General features: G+C 37.8%; 1 protein-coding gene across 1 annotated transcript; it reads left to right on the top strand.

The window, feature by feature from the left end:
- Positions 1 to 1,744: 1,744 nt before the first annotated feature.
- Positions 1,745 to 20,464, top strand: LOC102279915 (guanylate-binding protein 6). Its single transcript, XM_005893676.2, has 10 exons — positions 1,745 to 1,934; positions 3,755 to 3,882; positions 4,533 to 4,642; positions 4,823 to 5,019; positions 12,652 to 12,897; positions 13,610 to 13,890; positions 14,743 to 14,955; positions 18,613 to 18,715; positions 19,045 to 19,238; positions 20,243 to 20,464. The coding sequence occupies exons 1-10, from the start codon at positions 1,745 to 1,747 to the stop codon at positions 20,462 to 20,464; spliced, it is 1,884 nt and encodes a 627-aa protein (XP_005893738.2).
- The last annotated feature ends 3,392 nt before the right edge of the window (positions 20,465 to 23,856 follow it).

Here is a 23,856-nt window from a genome sequence, read left to right on the forward strand (position 1 = left end):
GCTTGCTATCTTATTGATCTACTAAAAAAGGATACAATCCCTGAAACAACAAGATAGAAGAGATTAATAGGGCCAGGTATTTAAAAAGTATGGACCTTCTGTGCCCCTTCTAGACATGCCACCCTTTGACACCTAACCATCTTTACCAAAACTGAAGCTCCCCTAGCTTCTTTAGTTAAAATGTTTTATGAAGACTTTACAAAATAGGAATGATTAAGTCATTGGTAACTGGTGATTAAACCTTCAGTCCTTCCCTGCTCCCCAGAGGTTGGGGGATAAAGCTGAAAGTTTTAACTCTCCAATAAGAAGGGCAGCTCCGCTGGCAACCAGCCTCCTTTCTGTGATTATCTAGGGGATTTCCACAGTCATTTCATTAATATAAACTGTTGTGGTTGAAAGAAGCTTTTGATGAATAACAAAACTCTTCTTTCCTCTTTATCCCTTTATAGCTATTTCAGGTACTGGGGGAAAAGGCCAAACGATATAACAAAGATGCATCCACCACTCCCATCACTTGGGAAATTGCAAGGGATTTAGGAGCTACCTGTCAGGAACAGGGATAAAGGCCAAATAAATATTTCTTATTATAAATCACAATGCCGCATACCAATATTGTCTGGTCACAAAGGTCTGCAGGTTAGCCTTTCTTCAACTTTCTCAATCAATTCTCTCTGCTGCTCCCTACCTGAGATCCAAATTAGTAGAAGGAGACACCAGTCCTTTAGGAAGCTCATAATAGATTATAAGATTGTTAATAGTCTGCTCTGCTCCGTTTAATTTGAAGAAGGAAATTGGAAACTGGAATGCTTCCTTAGATGGTCTCTTTGATGTCCTTATTGTTAATCTCTGGCCCCAGGCTTTTGTCTCTCTGCATTTTCTACTGTTTCTTTCCAACTGATAATTAAGTTATGCTACTACATATTCCTTCACAACCTTTGGCCGAGATCCATGTGAAGTAGTACAGAGACTAGGATTGGTAACTCTCAGATAGGTTAGAATACTATAAATAAATTCTGTTCTCTTCTTTCTGGATAAAAGTTGTAAATGGGTTACTACCTCCCTCAGACAAAGATTACACCTCATTGAGTAGTGTGTGGACCAAGGACAAGAGAAAATACCACATATTTTCCTACCATTTTAACAGGGCTTTTTAAATTCAGGTACTTGTTTGGTTGCTTTAAACCTTTGACTATTTAACAGAATAATTACATGGTTGTTCTAGGTGACATTTTTGTTTATGATGTCTCTTTTGGGAAACAAGAGCCTAGAGTTTGTTAGTCTTCATTTTGTTCAATTGTCTTAAGTTTTCACTCCAGGCTCTATGACTTACTACATTAGGCTTTGTGAGACACGTATCTCATTTTCAAAGTGGAGATAATATTTTGTAACTTGTAGGCTGACACTTATAGTATCAATGTAGCTGGGTATATAAGGTATGTGTCATAGGGCTTGGGATATTGTGGGCCCTCAATGCATGGTGACAATTATGTGTATCTTATTATTATTATAGTAGTGAAAATATGGAGAGTGATAATACTTTGTTTCATTACCAACATCATCAGAGATTTGGGGAAATGATGGAAGAACCCTCTGTAATATGCTAATTTAGGTTACATTTTGTCTCACAGAAAGCACAGTAGTTTCACCCACTCCTAAATAATAAGTACTTTGGATACCTCAGAGTCACAGAATAACTTTGTAATCTTATTTCTACTAGGAATCTCTCCTAGGTTGTCAAGTTACCATGGCATCTGGACCCAACATGATGGATCCCATCTGTCTAGTAGAAAACAAAAATGCACAGCTTTCAGTGAATCGGAAAGCTCTACAGATTCTTGAGAACATTTCTCAGCCAGTGGTGGTGGTGGCCATTGTAGGACTGTATCGTACCGGCAAATCCTACTTGATGAACCGTCTTGCAGGACAGAACCATGGTGAGTGTTGTACTACATTAAGAGCCAGTTACTTGAATCCAGGTACATCCCAGCTTCTTAATTTTCTTACCTGATCATGTGCAGGGAGAACCAAATTCCTCTCAATAAACCAAACTTCCAGCTATAATTCTCACCACTAAATCAGTACCTTACTATAATTTGTTGTCATATTCTTTGCTTTATTCCTGTTAAGGAAAATCTCTCTTATGAAAGAGATGGGCATACCAGACCGCCTGACCTGCCTCTTGAGAAACCTGTATGCAGGTCAGGAAGCAATAGTTAGAACTGGACATGGAACAACAGACTGGTTCCAAATAGGAAAAGGAGTACGTCAAGGCTGTATATTGTCACCCTGCTTATTTAACTTATATGCAGAGTACATCATGAGAAACGCTGAGCTGGATGAAGCACAAGCTGGAATCAAGATTGCAGGGAGAAATATCAATAACCTCAGATATGCAGATGACACCACCCTTATGGCAGAAAGTGAAGAAGAACTAAAGAGCTTCTTGATGAAAGTGAAAGAGGAGAGTGAAAAAGTTGGCTTAAAGCTCAACATTCAGAAAACAAAGATTATGGCATCTGGTCCCATCACTTCATGGCAGATAATGGGGAAACCGTGGAAACGTGGCTGACTTTATTTTTCTGGGCTCCAAAATCACTTCAGATGGTGATTGCAGCCATGAAATTAAAAGATGCTTACTCCTTGGAAGGAAAGTTATGACCAACCTAGACAGCATATTGAAAAGCAGAGACATTATTTTTCCAACAAAGGTCCATCTAGTCAAGGCTATGGTTTTTCCAGTATTCATGTATGGATGTGAGAGTTGGACTATAAAGAAAGCTGAGCACCAAAGAATTGATGCTTTTGAACTGTGGTGTTGGAGAAGACTCTTGAGAGTCCCTTGGACTACAAGGAGATCTACCCAGTCCATCCTAAAGGAGATCAGTTCTGGGTGTTCATTGGAAGGACTCATGTTGAGGCTGAAACTCCAATACTTTGGCCATCTGATATGAAGAGCTGACTCACTGGAAAATACTCTGATGTTGGGAAAGGTTGAGGGCAGGAGGAGAAGGGGACAATGGAGGATGAGATGGTTGGATGGCATCATTGACTTGATGGATGTGGGTTTGGGTGGACTCTGGGAGTTGGTGATGGACAGGGAGGCCTGGTGCGCTGTGGTTCAGGGGGTTGCAAAGAGTCAAGCACGACTGAGCGACTGAACTGAACTGAATGGTCAAAAATCCTACCTTCTCAGACCTCCTCAAGCACTATTTCCTGCTTTTGTGTCTCCTCCGTCTCAAAAACACATTTTATTTTTCTATGGACTATTACCATCAACATGAGAAAATGTTTGAATATCTGTCTTAAAAAATCCTTACTGGATTTCACATGATATTATGGCTAGCATCCCTGTCCCTTATTAAAAAAGTTTTTTTTTTTTGGGCAAAAAATATTATCTTAGTTTCCTTTTTCCACTTTTCCCCTTCCTATGTCTTTCATCAATTCAATTCTCTTGGGCTTTGAGTCTCATCTTTCTTTCAAAGTATTCTTGTTACAGTTATCAGGGACCTATGTTTTGTCTGATTCATGGATATCTGTTTGTCTCCATCTTGAGCCATTGCTTGGCATCATTCTCAATATTAATATTCCTTCTTTCTAGGAATAGAAGACATAAAAATTAGAACATTATTGAAACAGAGAAAGTACCATCTTGTGTACTGGGATACCCATATTCTAACAATTTGGACTTTGTAGTTGCTTGGCTGTTTGGACAATCTGCTGTCACTGAATGTTGCTTTCTTCCCTCCCTTTGCAGGTTTCCCTCTGGGCTCCACAGTGCAGTCTAAAACCAAGGGCATCTGGATGTGGTGTGTGCCTCACCCTTCCAAATCAGAGCATATCCTGGTCCTTCTGGACACTGAGGGCCTGGGGGATGTGGAAAAGGTAAGACAGATTTATTCCGTGTGACAGATCCATTATTTTTACTATAATGGCTATTGGTTTTACTGCTTAGATTCACTACTAATATGTAAGATATTTGAATATATTATTATCTTTGTTGTATTTGTTTTTAAATATTTGTAAATACCATGAGATAATATATCCATTATCATTTATATTTGCTCCCTATGTATAAGAAAAATGTGTAACATTTAGTAACAGTTTTCATAAATATTTATTTTAACTGCATCTATTCTGAGCATTCAGTTGTGACCAGCAAAGTATACATTTTGTGGTTTACTTTTTTGTTAAATGAGCATGTGGTGTCATGTATTATTGAAAAATGAATTGATTAAGAGGTATTCTACTTTTCTTTTTTTAACCTATATTATCTTATTTCATCCCATTCAGAAAAAAAGGGACACTTGGAGGAATATATTATCTGAATTTTTATTGATGGGGGAACAGAGATCACAAAAAATGTCAGTATAATTGCCCAAGTTAAGTTGTTCCTTTAATTCTGTTTTCAAGGTTTTTTCTTTCTACAACATTATATTAATTATCTGAAATAACAAATAAAAGATATTAAACAAATAACTGAATCAGTTTTTGAAGAGAAGATGGCTAAGTGCTTGCTTTCATATGTTTTCCAGGGTGACTCTAAGAACGACTCATGGATCTTTGCCCTGGCTGTGCTTTTGAGCAGCACTTTCGTCTACAACAGCATGAACACCATCAACAATGATGCCTTGGAGAAATTGCAGTATCCTGGTTTTACTGAAAAATTGATGAGAATGGAGACCAAACCAGATTCCCCTTCCCTGTGGTTGAATTGCCTTTGTTGTAGGAGACGGGACCCAGGTCAAAAGAGAGAGCTTATAATTTTTTATAAGAAAAATGTGGGAATTCTTCATATGTATTATTTTTCTTAACCAAGTGCTAGTTATGTGACAGAGCTCACAGAACTCATCAGGGCCAAGTCCTCTCCAAAAATGGATGGAGTAAGAGATTCCGTAGAGTTTGTGAGTTTTTTTCCAGACTTTATCTGGACTGTACGGGATTTCACCCTGGAGCTTAAATTAAATGATGACCCTATCACAGAAGATGAGTACCTGGAGAAGGCCTTGAAGCTGATTAAAGGTATCAGAAAATGGCTTGGGTGTGGATGGTCCTAAAGAGGGTCAAAGCTATGAAACACTGCCCATCATCTCTGTGATAGCATCTGTATTTGAAACTAGGTCAAGACTCATAGAAATGGTGCCTGGGAAATAGGTTGTTATTCCTTGATAAGTTCTAGCAACTAGAGTTTTGTTCACTGAAGAATAGGGTTTAAGTCAAATGAAATTATTCAGAACTATGTATATTTGCTTTTTTATTTTTTAGATTTTACATATAAGTGATATCTTATAGCATTTGTCTGTCTTTGTCTGACTTATTTCACTAGCATAATATTCTCTAGGTCTATCCATGTTCCTGCAAAGAATTTTGTTCTCTATAATGGCCAAGTATTATTCCATAGATTGCTTCAGCATTTTGGCTATTGTTTCATAGTGCTGCTATGAACATTAGAGAGAATGTACCCTTTCAAATTAGTGGGTTTTTCCCCCCCATGCTTTATATCCAGGCATGGCATTATTGAATTATATGGAAGTTCATTTTTAGTTTTTGAAAACTTCCACATTGTTTTCCATGGTGGCTGTACCAATTTATATTCCTACAAGAGTGTTTATCCCTTCATGGATCACAGCCATGTCATGGTGAAGGGGCTTGCATAACTCAATGAAGCTATGAGTCATGCCATGCAGGGCCACCCAAATGGATGAGTCATAGTAGAAAGTTCTGATAAAACCTTGTTCACTGGCGGAGGGAATGGCAAACCACTCCAGTGTTGCCTCAAGAATGCCATGAACAATATGAAAAGGCAAAAAGATGTGACACCAGAAGATGATCCCTCCAGGTGAGAAGGTTTCCAACACGCTACTGGAGATGAGCATAGAAATAGTTCCAGAAAGAATGAAGAGGCTGGGCCAAAGCAGAAAAGATGGTCAGTTGTAGATGTGTCTGTTGGTGAAAGTAAAGTCTGATGCTATTAAGAACAAAGTCAAATAGGAACTGGAATGTTAGGTCCAAGAGTCAAGGTAAATTGCACATGGTCAAGCAGAAGATGGCAAGAATGAACATTGACATTTTAGGAATCAGTAAACTAAAATTGATGGGAATGGGTGAATTTAATTCAGATGACCTTTATATCTACTACAGTTGGCAAGAATCCCTTAGAAGAAATGGAATAGCCCTCACAGTCAACAAAAAAGTCCATAATGCAGTACTTGGGTGGAATCTCAAAAATGACAGAATGATCTTGGCTTGTTTCCAAGACAAATGATTCAACATCACACTAATTCAAATCTATGCCCTAACCACTAATGCTGAAGAAGCTAAAGTTGAACAGTTCTATGAAGACCTATGAGACCTTCTAGAACTAACAATAAAAAAAATGTCCTTTTCATCACAGGGGACTGGAATGCAAAAGTAGGAAGTCAAGAGATACCTGGAGTAACAAGCAAGTTTGTCCTTGGAGTACAAAATGAAGTAGAGCAAAGGCTAACAGAGTTTTGTCAACAGAACACACTTGTCATAGCAAACACCCTCTTCCAACAACATAAGAGACAACTCTACATGTGGACATCACCAGATGGTTAATATCAAAATCAAATTGATTTTATTCTTTGCAGCCAAAAATGGAGAAGCTCTATACAGTCAGCAAAAACAAAACTTGGAGCTGACTGTGGCTCAGATCATGAACTCCTTATTGCAAAATTCAGGCTTAAATTGAAGAAAGTAGAAAAAATTCAGGGTTCCCTGTGAGCTCAGTTGGTAAAGAATCTGCCTTCAATGCAGAAGACCTGGGTTTGATCCCTGGGTTGGGAAGACCCCTGGAGAAGGGAATTGGCAACCCACTCTAGTATTCTTGGCTGGAGAATCCCCATGGACAGAGGAGTCACAAAGAGTCGGACACGACAGACTGACTAAACACAGCACACAAAAAAACTACAAGGCCGCTCAGGTATGGCCTAAATCAAATCCCTTATGATTATACAGTGGAAGTGGTGAGTAGATTCAAGGAATCTGGTCTTGTAGACAGAGTGCATGAAGAACTATGGACAGAGGTTAGTAACATTATATAGAAGACAGTGACCAAAACCATCCCAAAGAAAATGAAATCAAGAAGGCAAAGTGGTTGTCTGAGGAGGCTTTATAAATAGCTGAGAAAAGAGAAGTGGAAGGCAAAGGAGAATGGGAAAGATATACCCAAGTGAATGTAGAGTTCCAAAGAAAAGCAAGAAGAGATAAAAAAATCTTCTTCAGTGAACACTGTAAAAGAAAAAAAAAATAGAGAAAAACAATAGAGTGGGAAAGACTAGAGATCTCATCAAGAAAACTGGAGATACCAGGGGAAACTTTCATGCAAGGATGGGCACGCTAAAGGACAGAAATGGTAAGGACTGAACAGAAGCAGAAGATATTAAGAAGATGTGGCAAGAGTACACAGAAAAACCAGACACAAAAAGGGTTTTAATGACCCAGATAACCACGATGGTATGATCACTCACCTAGAGCCAGACATCCTGGAATGTGAAGTCAAGTGGGCTTTGAAAGTGAAAGTGTTAGTCACTCAGTCATGTCTAACTCTTTGCAACCCCATGAACTATATTCCCGGCTTCTCTGTCCATGGTATTCTCCAGGCAGGAATACTGGAGTGAGTTGCCATTTTCTTCTCAGCAGATCTTCCCAACCCAGGGATTGAATCCAGGTCTCCTGCACTTCAGGTGGTTTCTTTACTAGTTGAGTAACCAGGAGAGATAGTGGGCTTTAGGAAGCATTGATAGAAACAAAGCTAGTGGAGATGATAGAATTCAGCTGAGCAACTTAAAATCCTAGAAGATGATGCTGTTAAAGTGCTGCACTCAATATATCAAATTTGGAAAACTCAAATTTGGAAAACTCAGCAAGGAACACAGGACTGGAGAAAGTGTTTTCATCCAACCCCAAAGAAGGACAATACCAAAGAATGTTCAAACTACCATAAAATTGTGTTCACTTCACATGTTAACAAGATAATTTGCAAAATCCTTCAAGTTAGGCTTCAGCAGTATGTAAACAGAGAAATTCCAGATGTACAAGCTGGATTTAGAAAAGGCAGAGGAACCAGAGATTAAATTGCCAACATTTGCTGGATCATACAAAAAGCAAGGGAATTCCAGAAAAACATCTACGTCTGCTTCACTGACTATGCTAAAGCCTTTGATTGTGTGGATCACAACAAACTGTGGAAAATTCTTAGATTCAGGAATACCTTACCTCTCTCCTGAGAAACCTGTATACAGGTCAAGAAGCAACAGTTCAAACCAGACATGGAACAACAGGCTGGTTCCAAATTGGGAAAGGAGTACATCAAGGCTGTGTATTACTACCTTGCTTATTTAACTTCTATGCAGAGTACATCATGCGAAATGCCAGGCTGGATGAATCACAAGCTGGCATCAAGATTGCTGGGAGAAAAGTCAACTTCAGATATGCAAATAATACCACTCTAATGGCAGAAAGTAAAGAGGAACTAAAGAACCTCTTGATGAGCGTGAGAAAAGAGAGTGAAAAAAGCTGGCTTAAAACTCAACATTCAATGAATTAAGATCATGGAATCTAGTCCCATCACTTTATGGCAAACAGAAGGGGGGAAAGTGGAAGCAGTGACAGATTTTATTTTCTTGGGCTCCAAAATTACTGTTGATGGTGACTGCAGCCATGAAATTAAAAGATGCTTGCTCCTCAGAAGGAAAGCTATGTCAAGTCTAGACAGTGTACTAAAAAGCAGAGATATCACTTTGCCAGCAAAGGTCCATATTGTCAAAGCTACGGTTTTTCCAGTAGTCATGTATGGATGTGAAAGTTGAACCATAAAGAAGGCTGTGCACCAAAGAATTGATGGCTTTTGAACTGTGGTGTTGGAGAAGACTCTTGCAAGGTAACCAAATGAGTCAATCTTAAAGGAAACTAAGCCTAAATATTCACTGGAAAGACTGAAAGCTGAAGCTGAAGCTCCAATACTTTGGTCACTGATGTGAAAAGCTGACTCACTGGAAAAGATCCTGATGCTGGGAAAGATTAAGGGCAGGAGGAGAAGGGTGTGACAGAAGATAAGATGGTTGGATGGGATCACCGACTCAATGGTCATGAGTTTGAGTAAACTCTGGGAGATAGTGAAGGACAGGGAAGCCTGGCATGCTGCAGTCCATAGGATCATAAAGAGTCAGACATGATTTCGGGACAGAACAAAAACAAGAGTGTTTGAGTATTCCTTTTTCTTTACATCCTCATCAGTATTTATTATTAATATATGTAGACTGTTTTTGATTTGTAGCTCTCTAATAGTTATCATTGTTGAGCATCTTTCCCTGCACCTGTTGGCTCTGTATATCTAGTTTGGAAAAATGTCTATGTAGGTCCTCTGCCCATTTTTGATAGGATAGAAGAGTGATTCAAAAATAATATAGCTACTATTTACATCAAAGAGTGTTTTGCCTATGCTTTTTTCTAGGAGTTTTATGCTTTAGTTATTACTTTTACATCTTTAATTCATTTTGAGTTTCTTTTTATATATGGTGTGAGGAAATGGACTAATGTCCTTGTTTTATATGTAGCTGTCCAGTTTCCCACAACGGCTTATTGAAAAGACTCTTTTTCCAGTGCATAATCTCACCTCCTTTGTACATTAGTTAACTGTAGGTGCATGAATTTATTCCTTCTATTCCCTTGATCTGTGTGTCTGTTTTGTGCTGCTACCATGCTGTTTTGATGACTGTATCTTTGTATATAGTCTGAAGTCTGGGAGGGTCATACCTCAGACTTGCTCTTCTTTCTCAAAGTTGCTTTAGCAATTTAAGATCACTTGTGATTCCATTTGAATTTTAGGGTTATTTGTTTCAGTCCTGTGAAAAAATGTCCTGGGTATTTTAATAGGAATTGCAGTAAATCTGTAGATTGTTTTGGCTAGTATGGCTATTTTCACAATATTATGTTTTTCAATCCAAGAGCACAATATATCTTTTCATTTATTTCTGTTATCTTAAAATTCCTTCATGTATATAGGAAAACAGAATAAGACTCACAGATATAGAAAAAAAATTACTGGGGGAGGTAAAGAGAAAGGGGAAGGATGGAAGTACGATTTTCAGATATACAAGCTACTACATATAAAATAGGTAAGCAATAAGTTTATATTGTATAGCACAGGTTATACCTAGTATGTTGTGATAACTTTTAAAAGAGTATAACCTTCAAAAATACTGAACCTGTATGCTTTACACTTGAATTTAATATAATATTGTAAATCAACTATACTTGGATTAAAAAAAAAGAAAAATTTGATGCAAGTATAAAATATTTTGAACTATATGTTTTCAACTATTCTAGATGGTTGTGAAAGTCAGATATAAATGTACTTCTCTTAAAGTATAGATAAGCTAGAGCTTCACATAAAATTATTAAAAAAATAATGAGGCTTAAGTGAATTATCTAAGTATACTTATCTAGGAATTAGAGTAAAAATTACTCAAAATTAAGTTACACTTAAAGTAAACTGTACCTTAACATCCAAATACAATGTGTTAAAACTCTTCAAAAACAAGACACTTGTGTTCCTTATTATGCTTATCATTTTTTGTGACAATGAAAACAATGAACTATTAATGTTAATGTAAGGCATAGTATCACATATGTAAGGCATAATATCACAATGAAGAACAGATTCCCCTTACTCTACTCAAAGACAGATGTAACTTTCTAGAGATTGGATAGTTGTATAATCTACAAAAAGTGACTTTACACCCTGAATACACCCAGGATTCAATTTCAGTCTATTTGTTGTTCAGTCCCTCAGTCATATCCAACTCTTTGTGACCATATAGACTGCAGCAAGCCAGACTTCTCTGTCCTTCACCATCTCTGGGAGTTTGCTCAAACTCATGTCCATTGAGTCGGTGATTCAATCTAACCATCTCATCCTCTGTTATCCCCTTCTCCTCCTGACTTCAGTCTTTCCCAGCATCAGGGTCTTTTCCAGTGAGTTGGCTCTTTGCATTATGTGGCCAAAGTATTGGAGCTTCAGCTTCAGCATCAGTCCTTCCAGTGACTATTTAGAGTTGATTTCCTTTAGGATTGACTGATTTGATTTGATTGCTGTCCAAGTGACTCTCAGAGTCTTCTCCAGCACCACAGTTCGAAGCCATCAATTCTTTGGTGCTCAGCCTTATTTATCATCCAGCTCTCATATCTGTACATGACTACTGGAAAGACCATAGCTTTGACTATATGGACCTTTGTTGGTAAAGTAATGTCTCTGCTTTTTAATATGCAGTCTAGGTTTGGCATAGCTTTTCTTCTAAGGAGCAAGCATCTTTTAATTTCATGGCTGCAGTCACCATTTGCAGTAGTTTGGAGCCCAAGAAAATAGTCTGTCACTGTTTCCATTGTTTCCCCATCTATTTGCCATGAAGTGATAGGACTGGATGCCATGATCTTAGTTTTCTGAATGTTGAATTTTAAGCTAGCTTTTTCACTCTCCTCTTTCACCTTCATCAAGAGGCTCTTTAGTTCCTCTTCGCATTCTGCCATAAGGGTGGTGTCATCTGTATCTGAGGTTATTGATATTTCTCCCAGCAATCCTGATTCCAGCTTGTGCTTCATCTAGCCTGGCATTTCACATGATGTACTCTGCATAGACGTTAAATAAGCAGGGTGACAATATGCAGCCTTGATGTACTCCTTTCCCAATTTTGAATCAGTGTGTTGCTGGTTGAACAGTTGAACCAACTGTTGCTTCCTGACCTGCATACATACTTTTTTATGATTTCTTATAACAGATCCTTCATTTTACTTTCCTCATCATATCATTATTTTTATTCTAACAGATTTATTCATTATAATTATTTTGGGTTAATAAATTATTTTAATGAATTACATTTAGGTTGGTGACTATTGGGGAAAACCAATGTGTTTATGGAGTAGTCATGAATTCTTCAAATTACATTTAAGTCACGTTTAGTATTCAGAGTTTCTACTGAAAAATAGCTAATCTTATTTGTAGTGTGTGAATTTTGACTGCATCTGTCAATGAAGTTTTTATGTCCTATTTTAACTGTTACTCCACTATCTTTGTAGCTCCTCTTCATTATGTTCCTACAGTTTACTTCCAACATTGGTTGGACTCTACCTGAACTGGACATTTGATCATTCATTAAATTCATTAAATTTGATAAATATCCAATAAAGCAGGCAGGCTTCCTCTGTGGCTTAGGGGTAAAGAATCCACCTGCAATGCAGGAGAGGTGCAGGAGACATGGGTTCAATCCCTGGGTCAGGAAGATCCTCTGGATAGAATACTGGCAACCCACTCTAGTATTCTTACCTGGAGGGTTCCATGATTAGAGGAGTACATGGAGTCGCAGAGTCAGACATGACTGAGTGACTGAGCACACATGTAAAGTGGGCAGTATATTTGGTTCTGTGGATGCAAAATACATTTACCTGAGACAAATATTTCCTAAAATTTCTCTCCAGAGATGTCATTCATATAAGTTAAATTTGGGTGAGTGCATTAAAGAAGTTCTATGAGCAGAGAAGACTCCAAAAATTAAAAATCCCCAGTCATTAAAATTTCTAGCTGACTTATTTGAATACTGTGCTTATTGTATTTCTGTTTTCTCTCTTCCTCAGGTTCACATCCCAATGTTAAAAAGGCCAACCTACCCAGGGAGTGTATCAGGCATTTTTTCCCAAAACGGAAGTGTTTTGTCTTTGACCGGCCAGTAAATGATAGGGAACTCCTAGCCCATCTTGATGAAGTTTTAGAAAGTCAACTGGATCCTAAATTCAAGGAACAATCGGATACTTTCTGTTCATATATCTTTACCCATGCAAGAACCAAGATCCTCAGGGAAGGGGTGAAGGTCACTGGGAAGCGTGAGTCTACTTTTCCAAAATCGTATTTCTTTATGGCCTGATATAAATTAAACATTCATTTATATGTTCTTCAGTAGTTTCATTTTATAAAGAAGTATGTAATTCTACATTTTCATACTCCAGAGATAAGTATGTATGTGTTTCAGAAATTATCTGTCATCATGGGATTAGTAAATTCCTTTCTAAAATCACTTGTAACTGATACCTGGGGTTCCTACATTTAAAAAGATCCCCACCATTGATGACAAAAGTCAATAAATGATCAAATACTTCTCAGAGGAAGTCTTATACTGCAAGTGTTCTTCTTAAGGAGACTACTTAGAAGTGAGTTTAAACCAGTCCAAAATAAATATTAGTTTCTGACTCCCTGAAAAATCCATCAAAAAGTTAGGAGTTAGGAACAAATATTATTTAAATTATTCTACTAATCTGTTTACCTGTGTAGTCAGTATTATTCTCTTAATTTGTGCTATTATGAAACAATTTTTCTGAGACATCTCCAATTATGTTGGATGAAGGTAGGTATTTGACATTTCCTTAAAGTTATGGCTCAAATAAATGAAACAGTAAATGTAAAAATGAAAGTGATGAGAGTAGAAGTTGAGATGTGTGAGTTTGTGTGTGTGTGTGTGGTTTTAGAATGGTAATTTCAAAACCTTGGATCTCACTGAGTGAAAAATTGATATGTCTTCATGTTTCTTATTTTATTCAGGTCTGGGGACTCTGGTTGTGACCTATGTAGATGCCATCAACAGTGGAGGAATTCCTTGTTTGGAGAATGCAGTGACAACTCTGGCCCACCTGGAGAATTCAGCAGCCATGCAGAAGGCAGCTGACTACTACAGTGAGCAGATGACCCAGCGACTGAACCTCCCCACAGACACGCTCCAGGAGCTGCTGGAGGTGCACACAGCCTGTGAGAGGGAAGCCATTGTAGTATTCATGAATCAGTCTTTCAAGGATGAAAATCAGGACTTCCAGAAGAAGCTCCTGGTACTGTGTTTAGCATTTGTCCTTTCAAATTCATGCCCTTCTGGAATGACGTCTGGAATTGTATATATTCATCCTATAGTTTATCTCCTATTCAGGATAAAGTTGCCCAGATTCTCATGGGACAGAGAATCCTAAAGGACCATATATCCTTTTTCTTTGAACCTTGGGGAATTTGTTCAAGATCCAACAGATCTGTCAAGCATTCATTTCTCCTTTAGTGAATTGTGACATTATTTCAAAACTCTCCTAACTCAGTCCTGAGATGATTGCTCTTGATTTCCCTGGGCAGACTCTCTCAACAAAGATTGTTCTTTATATTTAGTTTCTTTTTTATTTGTCTTATTGCTTTTGTTGAAGATAGAACCACAGGATGTTAGAGTTACTAGTAATAAAAAAGAAAGTGAAAGTCACACAGTTGTCTCCAACTCTTTGCAATCCCATGGACTCTAACCTGCCCTGCTCCTCTGTCCATGGTTTTCTCCAGGCAAGAGTACTGGAGTGGGTTGCCATTTCCTTCTCTAGGGGATCTTCCCGACACAGGGATCAAACCCAGGTCTTCTGCATGCAGGCAGATTCTTTACCAACTTGAACCACTAGGGAAGAGTTAATTCAAAAGTGGGATTTCACAAAAGAAGAAACTGAATTTCAGGGAGATTAAGAAACTTCTGTATAGTCTTACAGAGGTTTCAGAGTTGGGAGAAAATCTCTGTATTTTGGCTACATTGCTTGTGTTGCTCCACTAGAATGGTTTTCTCATGAGGATCACCTTAGACCAATCTTTCTATTAGATTTCTTGAAAATTTATCTCCTCTATTCCATGCTTCTGGTGACATCTCTACATTTACCCTGTAGGAAATCATAAAGAATAAGAAGGAAGGTTTTTTGCAACAGAATGAAGAGGCATCTGCTAAATACTGCCAGACTAAACTTGATCAAATTTCGAAGACCCTAAAGGAAAGTATTTCAGCAGGGAGTTTCTCTGTTTCTGGAGGGCACAAACTCTACAGGAAAGCAATGGAAAGATTACAACAGGACTATTGCCATGTGCCCAGGAAAGGAGTGAAGGTGAGGAACAAGGGGAGCATGGGGAGCCTACAGAATAGAGTCCAGGGGGTCTCCTGAAAATCTGAGAGCAAAACACCATGTGAGAGAGAGCATGGGGATATCATGACAGCTCAGGGCCTTGTTGTTGTGCAGTCTCTCAGTCATGTCTGAATCTGTGACACTGTAGACTGTAGCACATCAGGCTTCCCTGTCTTTCATCAACTCTGGGAGTTTGTTCAAATTCCTGTCCATTGAGTTGGTGATGCCATCCAACCATTTCATCCTCTGTCATTCCCTTCTCCTCCTGCCTTCAATTGTTCTCAGCATCAGGGTCTTTTCTACTGAGTAGGCTCTTCACATCAGGGAGCCAAATTATTGGAGCTTTGGCTTCAGCATCAGTCCTTCCAGTGCATATTTAGGGTTGATTTCCCTTAGGATTGACTGATTTGATTTGATTGCTGTCCAAGGGACTCTCAAAAGTCTTCTCCAGAACTGTAGTTTGAAGGCATCAATTCTTTGGTGCTCAGATATTTTTATTGTCCAACTCTCACATCCATATATGACTACTAGAAAAACCATAGCTTTGGTGATACAGACCTTTGTCAGCAGTGTCTCTGTTTTTTAATATGCTATGTAGGTTTGTCATTGCTTTTCTTCCAGGGAGCAAGTGTCTTTTAAATCATGGCTGAAGTCACCATCTGCAGTGATTTTGGAGACCAAGAAAATAAAGTCTGTCACTGTTTCCATTGTTTCCCCACTTATTTGCCATGAAGTGATGGGACTGGATGCCCTGATCTTAGTGTTTTGAAGATTGAGTTTTAAGCCAACTTTTTCACTTTCCTCTTTCACCTTTATCAAGAGGTTTTTAAAATTCTTCTTCACATTCTGCCATAAAAGGATGGTGCCATCTACATATCTGAGGTTATTGATATTTCTCCCTGAAATCTTGATTCCAGCTTGTTTTTCAGCCAGCCAGGTATTTTGCATGATGTACTATGCATAGAAATTAAATAAGCATGGTGATAATATACAGTCTTGATGTACTCCTTTCCCAATTTTGAACCAGTCTGTTGTTCCATGTCCAGTTCTAACTGTTGCTTCTTGACCTGCATACAGGTTTCACAGGAGGCAGGTAAGGTATCTGGTATTCCCATCTCTTTAAGAATTTTCCACAGTTTGTTGTGACCCACATAGTCAAAAGCTTTAGTGTAGTCAATGAAGAAAAGTAGATGTTTTTCTAGAATTCTCTTGATTATTCTGTAATCCAACATATGTTGGCAATTTGATCTCTGGTTCCTCTGCCTTTTCTAAATCTAGCTTGAAAACCTGAAAGTTCTTGGTTTGCATACTATTGAAACTTAACTTGAAGGATTTTGAGCATGACCTTGCTAGCATGTGAAATGAGTGCAATTGTGTGGTACTTTGAACATTCTTTGGCATTTCTCTTTTTGGAATTGTAATGAAAACTGACCTTTTCCAGTCCTGTGGCCATGGTGAGTTTTCCAAATTAGCTGGGATATTGAGTGCAGCACTTTTACAGCATCTCCTTTTCAGATTTGAAATAGCTCAGCTGGAATTCCAATACTTCCACTAGCTTTGTTTGTAGAGATGCTTCCTGAGATCCACTTAACCTCACACTCCAGGGATGTCTGGCTCTAGGTGAGTGATCATACCATCATGTTTATCTGGTTCATTAAGATCTTTTTTGTATAGTTCTTCTGTGTATTCTTGTCACCTCTTCTTAATATCTTCTTCTATTAGGTCCTTACCATTTCTGTCCTTATTTGTGCCTATCTTTGCATGAAATGTTCCCTTGGTATCTCTCATTTTCTTGAAGAAATCTTTAGTCTTTCCCATTCTATTGTTTTCCTCTATTTCTTTGCATTGTTCACTTAAAAAGGCTTTCTTATTTCTCCTTGCTGTTCTCTGAAACTCTGCATTTAGATGGATATATCTTTCATTTTCTCCTTTGTCTTTGACTTAATTTCTCTTTTTTCTCAGCTATTTGTAAGGCTTCCTCAGACAACCATTTTGCCTCTTTGCACTTCTTCTTCTTGGGGACGGTTTGGATCACCACCTCCTGTACAGTGTCACGATCCTCCGTCCATAGTTCTTCAGGCACTTTATCAGATATAATCATTTGAATCTATTCATAACTTCCACTATAATCATGAGGGATTTGATTTAGGTCATACCTGAATGGTCTATTGGTTTTCCCTATGTTCTTCAATTGAAGTTTAAATTTTGCAATAAGGAGTTCATGATCTGAGCCACAGTCAGCTCCCAGTCTTGTTTTTACTGACTGTACAGAGCTTTTCCATCTTTGGCTGCAAAGAATATAATCAATCTGATTTCAGTATTGACCATCTGGTAGTATTGTTCCATGTGTAGAGTCTTCTTTTGTGTTGTTGAAAAAGGGTGTTTGCTATGAACCTTGAATTCTCTTGACAAAATTCTATTAGCCTTTGTCCTGTTTCATTTTCTATTCCAAGGCCAAATTTGCCTGTTACTTTAGATATCTCTTGACTTCTCACTTTTGCATTCCAGTCCCCTATGATGAAAAGGATATCTTCTTTTGGTGTTAGTTCTAGACGGTCTTGTAGATCTTCATAGAACTGTTCAATTTCAGCTTCTTTGGCATTATTGTTTGGGGCACAGATTTGTATTATTGTGGTATTGAATAGTTTGCCTTGGAAACAAACTCATATCATTCTGTCATTTTTGAGATTACACCTAAGTACTGCATTTTGGACTCTTTTGTTTACTATGAAAGCTACTCCATTATTACATGTTATTTATTGTCGAGGAGAAATGGCCATTCCCCCAAAATGAGTATCAATTTCTGATATCCATCAGAGAGAGAATGGAAGTCATTCATTTTCTTTATCCTATAACATGACATTTAATGTGCCACATGCTGAGTATTTATGATGCAAAGTCAGAATCCTTATACTCAAGGCTGATCAAAGTGGACAGATGTCAAATAAACAGACCCTCAAATATGGAAAGATAACATTTATGAACCTATGATCTTGGGCTTCACTGGTAGTGATAATAAACATAATAATAATACAAATAATATATATAAAACTGTTATTGCCTATAGGCATAATGTTAAGCTTTTTCTCTGGAAATTTAAACTTAATCCTCCTAAAGTTGTTCTGAAGCATCTAGTCTTATTATCCACATTTTCTATATGTGAATTAGGAAGCACAAACTGCTTAAATAAATTGCCTAAGATTACACACTAGCAAGTAGCAGGAGACAACAGCAGCATGAATTACAATCTGACAATCACATTGGACATATAGTTTAGGAAAATTTCCTGGAAAAGAAGGGGAATATCAGTTGAAATATTTTGTATGTTGTTTAGGTTGAGATGTTATCCAAAGGGAAGAGCCCCAGGTAAACATGCAAATATATGAGATTGTGAGTTTGTACAACTGCAATTAATTCTGACTGCTTGATACCTGGGGCAGATAAAAGAAAATAGCACTGGGCGGGGGACTGAAAGGAGACATGCAGAGTCTCTGGTGACACTCAGAAGCTTGAATGCTTTGTAAGAAGCTCCTGGGACATTTTAAGCAGAAAGTGAAAATGACACAGAAGGACTCATTTATACAGAACAAGTCTCCTTGGTAGGAATCTAAAGTGCTTTGGTTCTTCTTAATTCCTTAGACAAATGAGGTCCTCCAGAACTTCCTGCAGTCTCAGGTGGCAATCGAGATATCCATCCTGCAGTCAGATAAAGCCCTCACTGATGCAGCAAAGGCCATAGCAGGTATGGGGCTCATATCTTAGCAGGGTGGGGATGTTCATTCAATGCCCTTTAACAGATCAAATAAAGATCTTTCCAAAATAATGAGCTTCCACTTCTTCTGTGGAATACACACTGCTAAATCTGAAAATAACAGAGTTGTGGTTGGATATCAGCCAGATGGTCAAGACCTTTCCCATCATATTCTCAAATCTGCTCCTGATGTGTGGCACCAGGTGAATTCTGAGATTTCCCACTCTCTTTTCAAAGTTGATTTGGTTTCTAATCTCAAGAAAGTAGAGTTTGAGTCTAATCTGTTACTTGCTTCTTTTTCTGAAACCTTTGTTGGGCAGAGGAGCAAGCCAGGAAGGAGGCAACTGAGAGGGAACGCGAATTGCTAATACAGAAACAATACGAGCAGCAACAGCAGATGGAAGCTCAAGACAGAAGTCTCAGGGAAAACATAGCCCAGCTGAGAGAGAAGCTGGAGAGAGAAAGAGAAAACTTTGAGAAAGAGAAGGAAAGGCTACTGGAACACAGGCTGAAGGTAAGTCTGGCATGGTCTCACCAGTTCCTGACAGACACTGAGCTGACACATCAAGAGGGAATGGGTAAAAGTTAAAGCAAAATAAAAAAAAAAAAAAAAAAAAAAGCACTACTGGCATTACCACATTCGCTTTAATCAAAGTTTTGAATCCTGGCTTTTCAAAAGACCTTTGAATTTTGCTCCACACTGAGACCCTGGAGAAGCTATGATGACTTTGGTCCCCCTAAGTACTTAAAGAATATAAATATCATCTCCAAGGTTTTAGGTGCTATGTAGTTGTGATTCTAGGATGATCTCATGGGGATTTCATGGATTATCAAACAACAATTCCATCCAGATGTTTTTAATATTAGCAGCAACTTGGTACTTTGCTAAGATTACTGTCAATGATCAGGAACCTTACAAGCACAAAGACTCTAATTTGGATCTATGTTGACCTAAAACTATCTGATATGTTCAGACATAAAAATGTGGGGAGGTTATGTCTTCTAAACTTGCTGTAGTTGTCTCCAGGTGTGAATAGCTTGCCTGAATCACTACATAGCTTGTGTGGGAGGTGTGTTCCTTTCCCATCTAGACATGTTTATGTGCAATTTCTTGATCGGCTTATAAGTTCCCGTATTTCCACAATATAAGTGACCATGCCATCCCAAATGAAACTGATAATTTGTGCAAGTGGACTAATAGTTCTCTTCCAACCCAGAGTTTTGGCTGGAACATATAAATGCATTTGTCCTCATGCTTGACTTTAGCAGCCAAGCACAACCCTAATGGTGTGTAAACATTAGTAAGGTTGGGAACTGTTCTTCCTCTCACTGTCCAGGTCTAACTCAGAAGATATTCTCTGCCACAAACATTATCCTTTGATAATCTAATAAGAGAGAATAATCATATGTGTCAGATAGAGACAATTTAACAAAGTTCTTAAATACAAAGTCTGACTCTTGAAAAAATGTGTTTTTCAAAAGTTTGCAGTTTCCTCTCCCCACCTTCCTTTATTTCAGGCTCAAAATGATCTGCTTACTGAAGGATTTAGTAGAAAAGCTGAGGAAATGAAAGCAGAGATAAAACACCTAAGAAACATAATTGAGAAGAGTAAAAAGGATAAAGCTTCTTGGATTTCAAAGACTCTGGATGGACTTGCCACTGAAGCAACTGCAATTCTGTCTCTTCCCGCTAAAGTAATTGGTTGGGGTCTGAAGGGCTTGAGCTCACTGTTTAAATAGCATTAGCTTTTACTTAAGTATATCACAGAATGTGGATATATGCTCTGCCCTAATTTTGGTATGCATGTTTTTTAGTTTTATTCTGAAAGCTTTTAAGCATAAAAAGTGCCTACTAGATGAAATTACTGCCTGACATACTTCAGATCAGATCAGATCAGATCAGTCGCTCAGTCGTGTCTGACTCTTTGCGACCCCATGAATCGCAGCATATCTAACATACTTAAGATAGACTAAATGTTGGTTTTGTTGTTGTTCAGTTGCTCACTCATGTTTGACTCTTTGCAACCTCATGGATTGCAGCACATCAGACTTCCCTGTCCTTCACTATCTTCCAGAGTTTGCTCAAACTCATGTCTATTGAGTCAATGATGCCATCCAACCGTCTCATCATCTGGTGCCCCATTCTCCTCCTTTTGGAGCTTCAGCTTCAGCATCAGTCCTTCCAATGAATATTTAGAGTTTATTTGCTTTAGGATTGACTAATTTGATCTTGCTGTCCAAGGGACTCTCAAGAGTCTTCTCCAGCACCATAGTTCAAAAACGTTAATCTTCAGTGCTCAGCCTTCTCTAGGGTACGATTCTCACAATGCATGACTGCTGGAAAAACCATAGCTTTGACTATATAGACCTTTATCAGCAAAGTGATATCTCTGCTTTTTAATATGATGTCTATGTCTGTCAACCTTTTCTACCAAGAAGCGTCTTAATTTCATGGCAGCAGTCATGATCTGCAACGATTTTGGAGACCAATAAAATAAAGTCTGTCACTGTTTCCATTGTTTCCCCATCTATTTGGCATGAAGTGATAGGACTGGATGCCATGATCTCAATTTTTTGAATGTTGAGTTTTAAGCCAGTTTTTTTACTTTCTTTTTTCACTTTCATCAAGAGGCTCTTTAGTTCCTCTTTGCTTTCTGCCATCAAGGTAGTGTCATCTACATATCTGAGGTTATTTATATTTCTCCCTGCAATCTTGATTCCAGCTTGTGCTTCATCCAGCCTGGCATTTTGCATGATGTACTCTACATAGAAGTTAAATAAGCAGGGCAATAATATACAGCTTTGACGTACTCCTTTCCCAATTCTTAACCAGTTTGTGGTTCCATGTCTGGTTCTAACTGTTGCTTCTTGACCTGCATACAGTTTTCACAGGAGGCAGGTAAGGTATCTGGTATTCCCATCTCTTTAAGAATTTTCCACAGTTTGTTGTGACCCACACAGTCAAAGGCTTTAGTGTAGTCAATCAAGCAGAAGTAGATGTTTTTCTGGAATTCTCTTGATTATTCTGTGATCCAATACATGTTAGCAATTTGATCTCTGGTTCCTCTGCCTTTTTAAGTCCAGCATGTACATCTGAAAACTCTCAGTTCAAGTACTGTTGAAGCCTAGCTTGAAGGATGTTGAGCATGACCTTGCTAGTGTGTAAATGAGTGCAATTATGTGGTAGTTTGAACACTCTTTGGCATTTCCTTTCTTTTCAATTGTAATGAAAACTAACCTTTTCCAGTCCTGTGGCCATTCCTGAGTTTTCCAAATTTGTGGGCATTGAGTGCAGCACTTTAACAGCATCATCTTTTAAGAATTGAAATAGCTCAGCTAGAAATTCCATCATCTCCACTAGTTTTGTTAATAATAATGCTTCTTATGGTCTACTTAACCTCCTGCTCCAGGATGTCTGGCTCTAGGTGAGTGATCACAGCATTGTGGTTATCTGAGTTATGTTGGTTTTATCAGTTAGTTTAAAAGGGGAAAAAAATAACTTTATACCAGGAGTTGGCAAACTTTGGCTTCTAGACCAAATGTGCACTGTTACCTGTTTTTCTAAATAAAGTTTTATTGGTACACTACCACACTCATTCATTTGCATATCATCTCTGGCTATTTTCATGCCACAACCACAGAGCTGAATTGTTTCCCAGAAACACTGCTTTACCCACAGAATCAAAATATTTCCTTTTGTGTCCTTTACAGAAAAGTTTGCCACCTGCTGTTTTAGAAGGTAGAGACTAAATTTGCAATACAGGTAAAAATTAAGGAAAAAATGTGTCAAGAATGCCACTGAAAATCACAAAAGAAAAATCATATAATTTAAATATATTAAAATCAATTCTCCTCTAATTTATTTGTAAATTTAATGTGCTGTGTAGTAAAAATATATTTTTGTAAAGAGAGGTAGGCTACTACCTTTCTACATATTTAAATGAAAATGCTTAACATACTTTTAAAAATTGTCAGGATAATATAGAAGAAAAACAAAGAAGAGGAGCCGTGTCTGCTCCATATGAAAACCTTTCTAGGGCTGCGTTCATCAGACCAGTGCACTCTGGGTCCTAGTCATACAGACAAAGCTACAGAACAGTTTACATCATCTAGAGATAAATACTTTTAGAAACTAACTTAAAGGTTTTATTTCATATCAGCTGGAAATAAACTGTTGAATAAATTGCCTCAGACAACTTGACAGCCACCTAGAAAAAAGCAGATTAGATATCATATTCATATATGTGGTAGTGGTGGTGGTTTAGTTGCTAAGTCATGTCTGACTCCTTGTGACCCCATGGACTGTACATGGACTGTACAAGCTCCTCTGTACATGGGATTTTCTAGGCAAGAATGCTGGAGTGCGTTGCCACGCCCTCCTCCAGGGCATCAGCCTGACCTAGGGATTGAACCTGAATCTCTTACATGTCCTGCATTGGCAGGCAGATTCTTCACCACTGAGCCAGCTGGGATTCCCATATACATACACATATAATGGCAAAGTAAATTCCAGATTTCCTACATTTAAACATGAAGATTGAAATTATAAAATTTAGAAATCACAAATAATTTTTTAAAATCTTAGAATGTGGTAGTCCTTTCTAAGCAAGACAAAAGTCCACAAGATCTAAGATATATTCAAAAGTGCAGAAAACTGAAGTAAATCCTTTTTGTCAAGAAAACAAAGATCTCTGAAAATATATTTTCCACTTTTTTATTATAGGAAAAGCTAGTTTATTTAAGCAACATGAAAGAAATATATGAGTAGAAGTTCACAGGAAAGAAATAAAACATAATCAAACTTATGATCAGTGAAATGAAACTAAAACTACCAGATATAATCTTTCATTTTCAGACTGACAAACGTCAAAAAATTCGATAGCAAGTTTTGTTAGAAAGCCGTGGAAGGAAGGGCTGTCTCATATGGGAGTATAATGTATAATTTCTGTTGAGTATTTGTCTTAATATTTCTTAAATTTTAATGTATTTATGTCTTAATAGAGCATATTCACTTTTAGGAAAAGACGTGCACAATTACACATACACACAACACACACAAATGAGATCCATTGTAGTATAACTTTTAATAAAAAGTGGTAATTAGTTTCCATGTATTTACTTTTGCTTTTATT

This window comes from Bos mutus, chromosome 3 (genome assembly GCF_027580195.1).
Source record: "Bos mutus isolate GX-2022 chromosome 3, NWIPB_WYAK_1.1, whole genome shotgun sequence".
Taxonomy (NCBI): domain Eukaryota; kingdom Metazoa; phylum Chordata; class Mammalia; order Artiodactyla; family Bovidae; genus Bos; species Bos mutus.

Excerpts from the sequence above, each read along its gene's own strand:
- LOC102279915 (XM_005893676.2), top strand. The coding sequence starts at position 1,745 with ATGGCATCTGGACCCAACATGATGGATCCCATCTGTCTAGTAGAAAAC. Across the intron at positions 1,935-3,754 it reads TCTTGCAGGACAGAACCATG|GTTTCCCTCTGGGCTCCACA; the intron begins GTGAGTGTTGTA and ends CTCCCTTTGCAG. Across the intron at positions 19,239-20,242 it reads TACTGGAACACAGGCTGAAG|GCTCAAAATGATCTGCTTAC; the intron begins GTAAGTCTGGCA and ends CCTTTATTTCAG.